Raw genomic sequence first — 13,328 nt, forward strand, 5'->3', positions numbered from 1 at the left:
GAGTCTCAGAGGAAGTGTAGGGGCGCTTCAAGTGCAAAGGAGAACCTCACCCCTTCCATCTGAATGCCATAAAGGCTTTGGGCTTAGTGCAAATGCATGGAGATAATGACTTGATCTGAAAAGTATCTCTTCTGAGCAGATGGACAGGGCGAGTTGCTATGGCAGTCATGGTTATTAGGAGGATTTCTGTCAATGAATGTTTGAGCATGTTTATGGAGCACTGGCTCTGTGCGGGGCACTGTGACAGGCTCTGGGGACACAGAGACCAGTGAGTCATAGTCTCTGCCCTCAGGGAGTCTGAGAGGGCTGAGACCCAGGGGTGATCATACAGCATCATCAGGGTAATGAAGCTTGGGCCAGCAGGGGCAGGGACAGCAGGGTGGCTTCTGAAAGGTGTTGGTCTCCATCCGTGCTGTGTGTGGATGTACCCCAGCAGCAGTGACAGGAGAAGAATGTGGGGGGCTGAGCGGGACTGCTTGGGTGGAGCTGTGGGAGGGGACAGAGACGAGGGAGGAGGAGAAAGGCGGGAGGGCACACATCACCCCACCACCTCGATGCTGGCTCCCTCTTTGGGATGGGCCTGGGCTGTCGGCGGGAGGTGAGCTTGCCTGTGCCCAGGCCTGCCACTGCAGGGCCAGGAGATGGTTTCCACTGTCATTCTTGCCACAGGAAGAGTCTTTCCCATCCTCCCAGGCAGCCTCCGACATTCCCCGTTGTTGTGGGCCAGACTCCTCGCTTCCTCCCCAAGCCTATGTCCCTTCTATAAGGTCATTTCCCCACCGTGGTGTGGCAATACCAAAATCTATATTAATACCCAAACAAATACCAATATCTGTCTGAGTCAGCTTGGGCTGTCATCACCAAGTACCATAGGCTGGGCGGCTTACACAAACAGGAGTTTATTTTCTCACAGTTCTGGAAGTCAGAAGCCCAAGATCAGGATCAGCTGATCCGGTTTCTCATGGGCTCTCTGCCTGGCTTGTCGACATCGCAGTGGCCTCACATGGCCTTTCCTTGCTGCATGTGTGTAGAGGGTCCCTTCTTGTAAGGACACGAGTCCTCTCAGATCACGGCCCCATACTGAGGGCTCAGGCCAGGACTGGCTATGTGACTTCCATCACCAGTGTTGTAAGTGCCTAAACAATTCTCCCAAGGGCCTCTTCCAAGTCCCGGTGGTCTAGAAGGTATCTGATATGGCTCTTGGGAAGTGAGTGGCCAAGGAGCGAGTGTCCCCACTCCACCTGTGGGGATGTGATCGTGGCCTTGGCAGGGTGTTGGTGCTTCCTGTGAATTGTCTCATTTTACATTGGAGGTTACATAACTCACTCTGGACCAGAGTTTCCTCTTTTTGTAAAATAGAGATAGCAGTATTTACTAGGGTTGAAGAGTAAGATAAATGAAGTAATGTCTGTGTCCTGGCCCAAGGGAAGCCATCAGTAAATGTCAGCTGCCTTCATGGCTATCACCGTCATTCTGATTACTGAAGATGTTTCCTACCTCCTGTATGCCATACTTCTGTCACCAGTCCCATTCCCTCCTCTGAGTCCCATTGTATTCCCATCTGCCTGGGGACTTGTCCACCCATGTATGCAACTTGTCCCTCGCTGAGTGCATACCTGCAGCCTCCCTGGCTGTCTGGCTTAGTGTACGTCCCTCCCACCCAGTCACTCAACTTGACATCTGGGTGTGCATCACTGGCCTCATGTCCTGTCAGGTCGGTCCTCTTCTTCCCTCCCAGGGCTCCTTCAGCCTCTCTCAGCATCGCTTTCTCTCTCCCTCAGTCCTCACGGCTTCTCTCCTCAGAGCCTGCCCACATCAGCCTTGGTGTGCCTTCTGTGCCTGAGCCCTCGGGCCCTCCCACAGTGCGCCTGTCCCCACCTGCCCCTCCTTGGCCAGCCGGTTGGTGACGCAGCCCTGGAGGCTTGTTTGGGGACCCTGCTCAGCACTGCTGTCCGAGCTGGAGTGATCTGTGTCCAATTCCCAGAGTGTTCTAGGGGCTGAGGGAGTAGGTTCTGGTCCTGTTACCGGCACAGGACAAACTACAAGACATGGCCCTGTGTGACCGGCCCTGGCCCTTCCTGCCCAGCGACTCTGACACTCTCTCTTCCCTCTGCTTTACCCAGTGACTTATTGTGCCCCGAACACACAAAGCTGCCCATCCTCCTGCCCTTTTACCCAACACCCTCTGTCACTGGCAACGTGGCCACCCCCTCTTCCCGTCAGCCTCTGTGCAAACCATCCTGCTCTCCCCCAGAGGGGCTGGCGCCAACTCTTCAAACTCCCTCCACGCCGTGCGTGCTTGTCTCTGACTCACCGACTCCCTGTGTCATGTCTGCCTTGGTGTCTCCCCAGCAAACGGTGAGCACCTTGACCTCGAGTGGGGAAGGGTGCCTGTTGTGTATCCACAGCAGGGTGACTGCACGTTGAGCGCTTGTGATAGTCCCTTTATGTGCATCAGGATACACGGGGAAGTGCAGGCACCTAGGGGACTAACTGGGCGAGTTGCCATGGGAAGGGCCATCTTCCTGGGGGTGGAGGAGGTCTAGGGGCCACAGTAGCGCTGTGCCTCCTGCCGAGTCTTCTGCATTACCACCAACCTGGCATTATTACGAGAGTCACGTCCTGGGTTAGAATTCTTTAAGTGTGTGTAAAAGTAATCTGATGGGGGTAGGCATTCAGTAGGTGTGTGCCTCCTGTTCCTCATATAAGGAAACTGACTTCGTTCCTAACTTGCTCACAGCCTAGGGGCCCTGAGTCAGCTGAGGCATTCAGTTTGCTTCTGTCCAACTTTGGAACCCTCTCCTCCACCCGCAGCTGGTTAGAGTGAGCTGGTTAGAGTTAGCCACCCCTAAACACAGTGGCTTGTAGTTTGTTTTAGAAGACCAAAAAGGAAACGTGTGAAAACACTCGTGTGTTCTGTTTGCCATAGACTTTTTAAAAAGGTAGATACTGCAGAGTGCACATCCTTACCAGTTGGTGAAAACCACAGCCACAAACTTCAGTATCCTGCTGATGTTTAAAATGCCCTTCTTGAAATAGACAGCACTGACCAGGCGCAGTGGCTCACGCCTATAATCTCAGCACTTTGGGAGGCTGAGGTGACAGGATTGCCTGAGCCCACGGGTTTGAGACAAGCCTGGGCAACTTAGCAAGACCTCATCTCTACAATAAATCAAAGAATTAGCTGGGTGTGGTGGTACATGCCTGTGGTTCCAGCTGCTTGGAAGGCTGAGGTGGAAGGATCGCCTGAGCCCAGCAGGTCGAGGCTATGGTGGCCATGAGCATGCCACTACACTCCAGCCTGGGTGACAGAGTGAGATTCCACCTCAAAAAAAAAATTAAAAATGAAATAGTTTTAAAAAAAGAAAAGAAAAGAAATAGTGCAGACTGAAACTACCTCATCTAGGGCTTGAACTCAGGAGGCAGGAGACACTTATCTGGCATCAGGTGGCACCTGTGACGTTCTCCCAGGCTGCATGGCTTTTGGGAATTTGGCTTGATCTCTGGCTTGCCTTTGGGATACCTCAAAACAAAGCAACGACCAGCAGAGGAGTGTGACCCGAGCATCGGGAGAGGCAGAGAATTTGTACAGTGGCCTCTCAGAATATTGTTGCTTGAGTTCCCACCTCTCAGGAAAGCCATCTCTCCCAACAGCTGAGCTCGGTCTTGACAGCCATCTGAAGGGGAGTCTGGGGCTCTGCGGGGCATCTGTCACAGTGTTCTTCTGCCATTGCTGGATTTTTCAGAGGGGCTCAGGGTGTCACCGACGGTTCTGGCTGGTGGCCACCAGCTGGCTCAGAGCTCTCTGCTATCCCATGGGGCATGTTTGCATTCCTAGAACCCTGACCCTGCCCACCAGTGTTTTCACTAATTGCTTTGTTGGTGTCAGAGTGTCACTTGGCTCAGGACTTAGCGGTCTTAATCTTAGATGGGGCACGTCCACTCACTTGTCGAAATGTGTTTGTCTTCTTTCAGTTGACTTAACATCTTTTGTGACCCACTTTGAATGGGACATGGCCAAATATCCTGCAAAGCAACCGCTTGTGAGCGTGGTGGACACTCTAGCAAAGGTGAGAGAAGGGACTGCTCCTGGGGCCGCTGACTGAGGTAAGATCTACGTGGTGTTTTGGAGAGGCAAGAGGCTGGGTTCTAGCCCTGCCGAGTGGACCTGGGTAGGGTCTCCTCCCCACGCTGCTTCCAGCCAGCCCTGTTGGGCCTTCGGGTTTCTGAGGTGTGAGGCCTTCTTCCATTCCCTGGGCAAGATCAGAACTTTGGATTTCCGGGCAGCCCTGGACCAGAAAAGGCGGGTGATCATCTGGCCTCCCGTAGGGTTGCCTGTGGTCTTATAGGATACTCCCCTCAACAGGCCTGAGTCAGCAGTGTTCTGGCACCCATTCACCTCACCCCCCACCTCTTTTCAAAAGTCACTGATGGAGCTGGGTGTAGTGGCTCAAGCCTGTAATCCCAGCACTTTGGGAGGATCGCTTGAGGCATGGAGTCAAGACCAGCCTGGGCCACATAGCAAATCTCCATCTTTAGAAAAAGCCAAAAAATTAGCTGGATGTGGTGGCACACACCTGTAGTCCCATCTATCCTGGAGGCTGAGGAGGGAGGATCACTTGAACCCAGAAGTTCAAGGCTGCAGTGAGCTATGATCATGCCACTGCATGCCAGCCTTGATGACAGAGGTAGACCCTGGCTCTAAAAACCAAACAAATAAATAATAAATCAAGGTTACTGATGGGGAAACTCAGTCCCACCTAACCTGCTTTTAGGATCCTGACCCCTATCCCTGTGATTATTTACATGCAAAACAATTTGCTTGGAGTAGGGAGTTTGGCTTAGAAGCCTCAACTCTAACCAGGCACTGTGGCTCATGCCTATAATCCCAGCACTTTGGGAGGCCAAGATGAGAGGATTGCCTGAGTCTGTGGGTTCAAGATCAGCTTGAGCAATTTGGCGAGACCACACCTCTACAATAAATTAAAAAAAAAAAAAAAATTAGCCAGGCATGGTAGCGCTCACCTGTAGTTCCAGCTACTTGGAAGGCTGAGGCGAAAGGATTGCTTGAACACAGCAGGTTGAGGCTGCAGTGACCAAGAGCATGCCACTGCCCTCCAGTCTGGGTGACAGAGTGAGACTTCAACTCAAAAAAAAAAAAAAAAAAGCCTCAACTCCTCGGAGATATCACACCAACTCAGCAATAATTTGAGGTACTTGTGACCATTCCAAATCAATAAGTGGTGCCCTCAGCCTGCTCTCTTGCCATGCAATGGCCTTTACTCATACTTTTTTTTTTTTTTTTTTTTGAGTCTGAGTCTCACTCTGTCGCCCAGGCTGGAGTGCAGTGGCACAATTATGGCTCACCGCAGCCTCTAACTCCTGAATTCAGGAGATCCTTCCACCTTAGTTTCCCAAGTAGTTGTGACTACAGGGGCATGCCACCACACCCAGCTATTTTTTTTTTTTTGTAGAGACAAGGTCTTGCTATGTTGTCCGGGTTGGTCTCAAACTCCTAGCCTCAAGTAATCTCCTGCCTCTGCCTCCCAGAGTGCTGGGATTACAGGCTTGAGCCACCACATTTGGCTTTTCTGCTCATACTTTGATGAAACTAAAATCCCATGGCACAGTTCCACAGGATGCTGTGGGTATCTGGCAGCTGTGGTGACTTTTGTGTGTCTTCACTAAGGGTGAGGCTGACCATTTCTGACAGCCTGTCCCTCCCTCCTGCCACCACACATGAGCCCCTAATGTGTTCTGTCTCCTGCTGGTCTGGGCAGTTGGGAGAGAGTCAGCCTGGGCTGGGAACAAAGGTGCCCTGTTCTCAACTGTGAAGCTCGGGTCCCTCCAGACCCCACCCCTGGCAGTGGTGAGTGGGTCAGGAGCAGATTTGGGGCTCTGGAACCCATCCCCTGACAGCTTCTGCAGGTCTCCTGGGACTAGGGTGGGGCCAGAAGACTTGGGGAATCTGGGTGCAGCTCCTTGGGCGCTGCTTGTGTCACTGAGGTCTCAGCCCCTCCTGGGACAGTCAGGCAGTGATTCTGGAAGGCCCCTCAAGGAGGGGCTGCCTCATGCCAGGTGTGGCTTCTAGGAGGGCACTGCACATGTCCACACAGAGCTGGAAGCACACCCTGCCCCACCCTGCACCAGTTCAGGATTCTCTGAGTCCCAGGGATGCCATACCCAGTGGGGAGGGCCCCCTGGAGCACACAGTAGGGAGCAGAGGAGAGCTGTAGGGAAGGTCTGGCTTCTCTGGGCCAGGGTATCCCACGAGTGATTTTCGACAGGACTGCAGGAAGGAAGGAGGGCACCAGCTGTGCCTGGAACCATGCTGGGCTCTGACTTCCCACCTGGCCCCATCAGGTGGGTGCCACTTTCCTCTGATTGCAGATGAGAAAGTAGCTGAAGGGTTAAGTGCCATGCCCCAGGACCCACAGCTGGTGAAGCATTACACTGGGATGGGCACAGTCCGAGGACCAAAGCCCATGAGTTGTGCTGTGAGTGCAGCACTGCTTTGCAAGGAAGCCCTGGGCTGGTTCCACCGCAGGACACCAGATCTTAGAAGCCAGCTGGGGCAGAGGCTTCAGGGTGTTGACTCCCTCAGTCCTTCCTGCGCCAGCAACACACGTGTGACACCTCCAGTCTTAGCCTTGTTCTGCCAACGAGAGGTCTAAATCGGTCAACTAGAGACCTCCTAGTTAAAGGAGCCCTTATGTTATCTCACAATAATTCTGTTGACTGGGCGTGATGGCTCTTGCCTAGAATCCCAGCACTCTGAGAAGCCAAGGTGGAAGGATTGCTTGAGCCTAGGAGTTCGAGACCAGCCTAGGCAACATAGCAAGACCTTGTAGAGACAAGGTCTTGCTATCTCCCAGCATGGTGGCACGCACCTATAGTCCCAGCTACTCAGGAGGCTGAGACAGGAGGATCCCCTGAGCCCAAGGAGGTTGAGGCTGTGGTGAGCTGTCATTGTGCCACTGCACTCCAGCCTGGGTGACAGGGTGAGACCGCTACTCAAAGTCATAATAATTTTGTGGCACTGAACTCAGGTCAAGGAGCTTATATCTGGTCATACAACCAGTAAAAAGTTGGAATTGGCATCTAAATTTGAGTCTGAATGGTTTGAAAGCCTTAGTTCCTCCAGCTATTTTCCTGACTCCCAAACTCCTCTCAGCAATTTTTTATTGGCTGGTGGTAAAATCAGAAAAATAAAGACAGGCAGTAATTTTTGTTGCTTTTTTTCTTTTTAAAAATATATATATAAATCTTATTTTTATTTATTTATATTTTGAGTCGGAGTCTTACTCTGTCTCCTGTGCTTGAGTGCAGTGGCTTGCTCATGGCCACCTCAGCCTCTACCTGCTGGGTTCAGGCAATCTTTCTGCCTCAGCCTTCCAAGTAACTGGAATTACAGGCATGAACCACCACACCCAGCTAAATTTTTCATTAATTTTAGAGACAAGGCCTCACCAAGCTGCCCAGGCTAGTCTCAAACTCCTAGGGGCATCCTCTCTCCCCCACTTCCTAAAGTGCTGGGATTATAGGCATAAATCACTGCACCCAGCTGAAATCTTATTTTTATAATGCAAGATAGCCAGGCATGGTGGCTCACACCTATAATCCTAGCACTTTGGGAGGCTGAGGTGAGAGGATTGCCTGAGCCCACAGGTTTGAGAGCAGGCTGGGCAACTTGGTGAGACCTCATCTCTACAATAAATCAAAAAATTAGTTAGGCACAGTGGCGTGTGCCTGTAGTTCCAGCTACTCGGAAGGCTGAGGCAGAAGGATCACCTGAGCCCAATAGGTCGAGGCTGTGGTGGCCATCAGTGTCCTGCTGCACTCCAGCCTGGGTGACAGAGTAAGATTCTATCTAAAAAAAAAAAAAAAAAAAACAAGATCTGTGGCTTGTACTTGTGTCAATTTCCTGGTTGTAATGCTGTGCTATATAGTTGTATAGCACACTAGAGTAGTATAGTTGTGTAGCGCAGCATAATATAGTGCGGTTGTATAGTTGTACAGTACAGTACAGTGTAGTTTATAGTTGTATAGTATATGCACTGTGCAGCATAGTGTAGTTGTATAATTGTGTAGTCGTATAGTAAGATGTTATCAGGAGGAAACTGTATGAAGGGTCCTTGGGATCTCTGTGTACTATTTTTGCAACTTCCTGTGAATCTACAATCATTTAAAAGTAGAAAGTGTGACTAGACTTGGTGGCTGAGCCTATAACTTTGGGAGGCCAGGGTGAGTGAATTGCCTGAGTTCGTGGGTTCGAGACCATCCTGAGCACCTTGGCGAGACCTCATTTCTACAATAAATAAAAAATTAGCCAGGCATGGTAGTGTGCGCCTGTAGTTCTGGCTACTTGGAAGACTGAAGCAGAAGGATTGCTGGAGCCCAGCAGGTCGATGCTGGGGTGGCTGTGAGCATGCCACTGCACTCCAACTCAAAAATAAAGTGAAATAAAATAAAAGTAGAAAGTGCATTTTTGCTAAGCCGTACTGTGGCCCTTCCATGGGCTCCACACTCCTGTCAGGCAGATGAGGAGCCTGAGGCAGCCAGCAGGAGAGCAGAAGAGCCTGGCTTGAGCTGGGGCCTGTCCCATTTCTTTCCATCACACCATCCTGCTCCTAACAACCCATGGGAGGGGGATCAGAACGTGCTCCTCAGCCCTGGAACTCTAGCACAAGGGGGACCCCTTGTGACATTCGAGTGGTGATCGCCTCCAAGCTGGAGGGAACCTTCCTTCCTGTGCATACCGGGAAGCAGGGTTGCCTCGGGTACAGCTAAGCCTGAGAAGTGGGCAGTTGTGAGGACCCAGCGATGGTGGGGTCCCCCAGAAGCAAGGGTCAGAGATCAGCCTCAAGCTCTAGCAGAGCCCAAGAGGGCAGGTATAGGGCGTGGGACGCCCTGATAGTTCAGGGTGGGCTTGGAATCAGGAGACGGTCAAGCCGGGTCGTGTCATCCTAGAGCATCACGGCTTGTGCCTGGATGTCTCTGTAAACGGTGCTGTTCCCCCTGCTTGGGCTTGTAAGGGCCACTTTCTGGAAGCCCAGGCGAACTGGGGGAGATAGATGGACGCCATTCCCGGCAGATGGGCAGGGCCACTGTCTTTCTTAGTGCTCCATGAGCAGGGTGTGGCCATTTTGAATCGTTCGATCAACTCCTTCAGGACTCAAGGTCACCAGGAGCTTTTGTTTTCCCAAATAGCAACTGGCCCAGATCGAAACAGACCTGAAGTCCCGGACAGCCGCCTACCACACTCTGAAGATGAGCCTGGAGAATGTGGAGAAGAGATCTATGTGTGTATCTGCACAGCGCCACGTCGGTCTCAGGGGGCCGGTGCTGGGGGGTCTTAGTGCCTGCCCCTCCTATTGCCAGGTGGCCCCAGAGTCTGTGCCTGTACCTGTGCCTGGGGCAAGTCAGATGGTCAGAGGTGCTCCCTCCTCCCCAAGAGCTGTGGACCGGAAGAGGGGAACCTGCCAGAGGGAAGGGCCAGGTGGGATGACCATACCCACATCATGTGCACAGAGAAGAGGACGATGTGTCCTTTCCTCTCCCAGGTTATCCAGAGCACCTGGCGTGACACCCCAGGTCCTTTCCCTAGGCAGGCTCCACAGAGAGCCCCATGGGGGCAGGAGGCTGCAATGTCAGAGCTTGGTCCTTCGTGAGGGGGGTGGTGGGGTCCGTGGCCAGAGCAGAGCAGCCTCAGGGACTTGGGCGCCTTCTCCACTCACCTGAAGGGCCACCCAGTGGGAAAGGGAATGGGCTCTTGGGCTCAGCAGACTGACCTGTCACCAAGCTGGCAGAGGTGTTAGGAGAACACATAAGCTCAGTGTTACAATGGCAAGGACTGCCTTGTGAGGTAATGAGTGCTGTGTCGTGGACGGTGTGTGAGAAGAGCAGGTGAGCTCCCGCTGGGGAGACTGCTTCTGGGCAAGGGGGACTGGGCATGGAGGAGCACCCAGTCCCCCAGATTGTTTCGGGGGTTCTCTGAGACTCTCCAGAGAAGGGAAGAGGCCCAGGGGAACCCAGAGTCAGCTGCTGTCCCTCCAATTGGATCACCCCGGTGAACAAAGAGAATATCACCTGGGTCCTCCCACTCCTGCTTCCCTCCACCGAGGGTCACTGGGCTAACTGTCTTCTCATGAAAAAGGCAAATATGTTAGTGAAACATTAAAAGCCATAGAGTGAAAGACGTACTTCAACTAGAAACTGTCACTGTAGGCTACTTGACTGTGTGTGTCCAAACTGTCTCCCAGGAAGTTGCAGGAGAGCAGTGGCTCTGTGGACTCCAGAGGACAATCATGGCTCACTGTAGCCTCTACCTCCTGGGCTCAGGTGATCCTATTGCCTCAGCCTCCCAAGTAGCTGGGACTGCAGGTTTGTGCCACCATGCCTGGCTCATTTAGATTTTTTTTTCTGTAGAGATGAAGTCTTGCTGTGTTGACCTGGTAGAAATTATTATTATTATTATTATTATTTTTGAGTTGGAGTCTCACTCTGTTGCCCAGACTGGAATGCAGTGGCCGCTCCCGGCCCCTGCAGCCTCGACCTGCTGGCCTCCGGTGATCCTTCCGCCTCAGCCTTCCAAGTAGCTGAACTACAGGTGCACGCTACCATGCCCGGGTAATTTTTTTATTTATTGTAGAGATGAGGTCTTGCCAAGTTGCCCAGGTGGGTCTCAAACCCGCGGGTTCAGGCAGTCCACTCACCTCAGCCTCCCAAAGGCGCGGGATTACAGGCTGAGCCACCGAGCCCGGCAAGAAATTATTATTATTATTATTATTTGAGTCAGAGTCTCACTCTGTCGCCCAGGCAAGTGTGCAGTGGCACACTCACAGCCACCGCAGCATCAATCTGCTGGGCTTAGGTAATCCTTTCACCTCAGCCTTCCAAGTAGTTGGAGCTACAGGCATGCACTACCTTGCCCAGTTAATTTTTCTTAATTTATTATAGAGATGAGGTCTCACCAAGTTGCCCAGGCTGGTCTCGAACCCCTGGGCTCAGGCAGTTCTCTCACCTCGGCCTCCCAAAGTGCTGGGATTATAGGTGTGAGCTACGACACCCAGCCTGAAATTATTTTTTAAAAAATGTATTAGAGATGGAATCTTGCCTGGTTGCCCAGTCTAGTCTCAAACCCCTGCTCTCAAGTGGTCCTTGTACCTCAGCCTCCCAAAGTACTGGCATTACAGGTGGGAGCCACTGAGCCCAGCTGACCCAAAGTTGTAGTTCTTAAGAATGGGTCAGGACTCGAGCAGCTTCTTTGCTCAGCTGGTGAAGTTAGTTCATTCATGATCATTCACTGATTCTCAGTCACTTCAATTTATCAAGCACATACACTGAGAATAGAAAGGGACATACAGGTGAAACCCTCACCAACCCCCTCCTCTGCTATTTTCTTCTTTCCATGTGTGTTGACTAAATGCCTGCTATGCCCGCAGGCCTTATGCTAGGCCCTAAAGATATGAAACAGAATGACATATAATTTCTGCACTTGCAGAGCTCACACTTATTCATTCAACAAATATTCACGGAAAGTTTGCTTTGTGCTGGGTCTTCAGAGGGGAACCAGTGATCAGCTGAATGGTGTAAGGGCTACGCATTCACTGCTAGGACACGGTGGCTTGTGCCTGGTGCCCAGGGGAAAGAATCCTAGGGGATTTAGGCAGGCAAAGGCCAGGAAAGGAGGAATGGAGTTGCCTGGGCAGGTTGGAGTGCCTCTGGGGTGGTGTTTACCGTTACCTTTAGAGCTTTGGTGATGGCTAATTGCTGGGGGATTTCCCAGGGGAGCGTTGTGTGTGACGTCATGGCCTCTGTGCTCACGCTGGGTGCAGCCTGGGTGACTGGCTCTTGCCACCATTTGCCATGGCAACAGCCTTGATCCAAGTGCCCACCATGCCGTAACCTTTACTCAGCCCTACTGGGCATGTAGAAAGCTATTTCAGGTGAGTGTTCCCTGGCTGCCGGGCTGAGAGCTCTTGTAAAGTGACACGTAGCTCTGTCGAGGACGAGACCTGGCTGCTGTGTCGACACCTGAGAAACGTTAGTCACTTGCCACCTGAGGTCCCCTCCCTGCAGTCGCGGCTCTCATGGGGCTAGCGCAGGTCACACAGGTGTTGGATTCGGCAGCCCCTTAGGTGACTGGTGATCGCACCTGAGGCCCTGCCAGCCTTCCTGTCCCTGGGTGGGAGGAGGCAGCAGCTCTGGCCACTCACCACCCGGGGGCGCTCGGCCCAGGGGCAGGCAGGTGGGGAGTGGGGGTTGGTGGTGGTGCTGGTGGCAGGGGTAGGGGTCGCTTGTGAGAATCGCCACTTTCTCTTAGGCGCCAGCGTCTACAGTGCTCATCCCTCCCCTGGGGTGAACCTTGTCCTGCTTGGCCCCCAGTCCCAGTGCCTGGCTATTGTGGGTGTCCATGGGGCCAGCGTGTCCCTTTCTGCTGATCACATACTTTGTTCCACCTGCCTATCAGGGGCAACCTCTTCACCCGGACCCTGAGCGATATTGTGAACAAAGAAGACTTTGTGCTGGATTCAGAATATCTCATCACACTCCTGGTCATCGTCCCCAAGTAAGTGGGCCAGGAAGGTGGAGGGGCTGGTGTCTCGGGTGGTCACAGAAGGAAACTGGCCCCGCCCAGTGGAGAGGAAGGAGGACCCGTTGATGTCTGGGTGGTGAGGAAGGAGATGTGCCCATCAGCCCCGATTCCCGGGAAGCAGAGGCCCCTGCATGGTGCCCTAGGATCACAGCTGTGTCAGCAGGAACAGTAGTTGGGCGATGGTGGTCATGCCGTGACAGAAGCAGCCATTTATTGAGCACCTGCTGTAAGCCCAGTGTGTCACAGACATCATTTCATTTTATCCTCACCTCAGGCCTGGGAGATTTGTTACTATTCCCATTGTCCTGAGGCTAGAGAAGTCAGTTAGCTTGTCCAAGGTCACTCAGGGTCAGGGTTAGAAAGTTATTAGGAAGCGCCAAACAGACCTATAGCTGAGTTGCTCACACAGGGACCTCCCATGGGCATCCTGGGACCCCTACTGCAGTCTGGGCAAGGCATTCCCTGTGGCCAGAGCAGTTTGGGGCTCCCTCTGTGTTGTCTCTGCTCCTATCCGTCCCCTCAGGAAAAGCAGTGGGCAGCTTCCTAAGCATTCAGGACAACCTCCATCTTTCAGAACTCCGCTTCCCTGCCCCTACTCTGGAAAGGCTGCCCTGGAGACCGTCTGACAGAGGGGCCCTCTCCGTGTGCCCGCTACCCTTGCTTTTTCTTTTTCTTTTTTTTTTTGAGTTGGAGTCTCACTCTGTCGCCCAGACTGGAGTGCAGTGGCCGC

The 13,328-nt window shown here is 52.7% G+C and overlaps 1 protein-coding gene across 2 annotated transcripts in view; it reads left to right on the forward strand.

The window, feature by feature from the left end:
• Positions 1 to 13,328, forward strand: part of ATP6V1C2 (ATPase H+ transporting V1 subunit C2) — a 70,354-nt gene that overhangs the window by 42,886 nt on the left and 14,140 nt on the right. For both annotated transcript variants that reach the window (XM_008065538.2, XM_008065537.2), the window contains exons 4-6: positions 3,976 to 4,070; positions 9,211 to 9,302; positions 12,473 to 12,571. In XM_008065538.2, the coding sequence (XP_008063729.1) occupies positions 3,976 to 4,070; positions 9,211 to 9,302; positions 12,473 to 12,571 (286 nt within the window). The remainder of the gene's footprint in view (positions 1 to 3,975; positions 4,071 to 9,210; positions 9,303 to 12,472; positions 12,572 to 13,328) is intronic.

Source organism: Carlito syrichta, unplaced genomic scaffold (genome assembly GCF_000164805.1).
Source record: "Carlito syrichta isolate Samal-C Ts95f unplaced genomic scaffold, Tarsius_syrichta-2.0.1 Scaffold308652, whole genome shotgun sequence".
In the NCBI taxonomy this organism is placed as follows: Eukaryota; Metazoa; Chordata; class Mammalia; order Primates; family Tarsiidae; genus Carlito; species Carlito syrichta.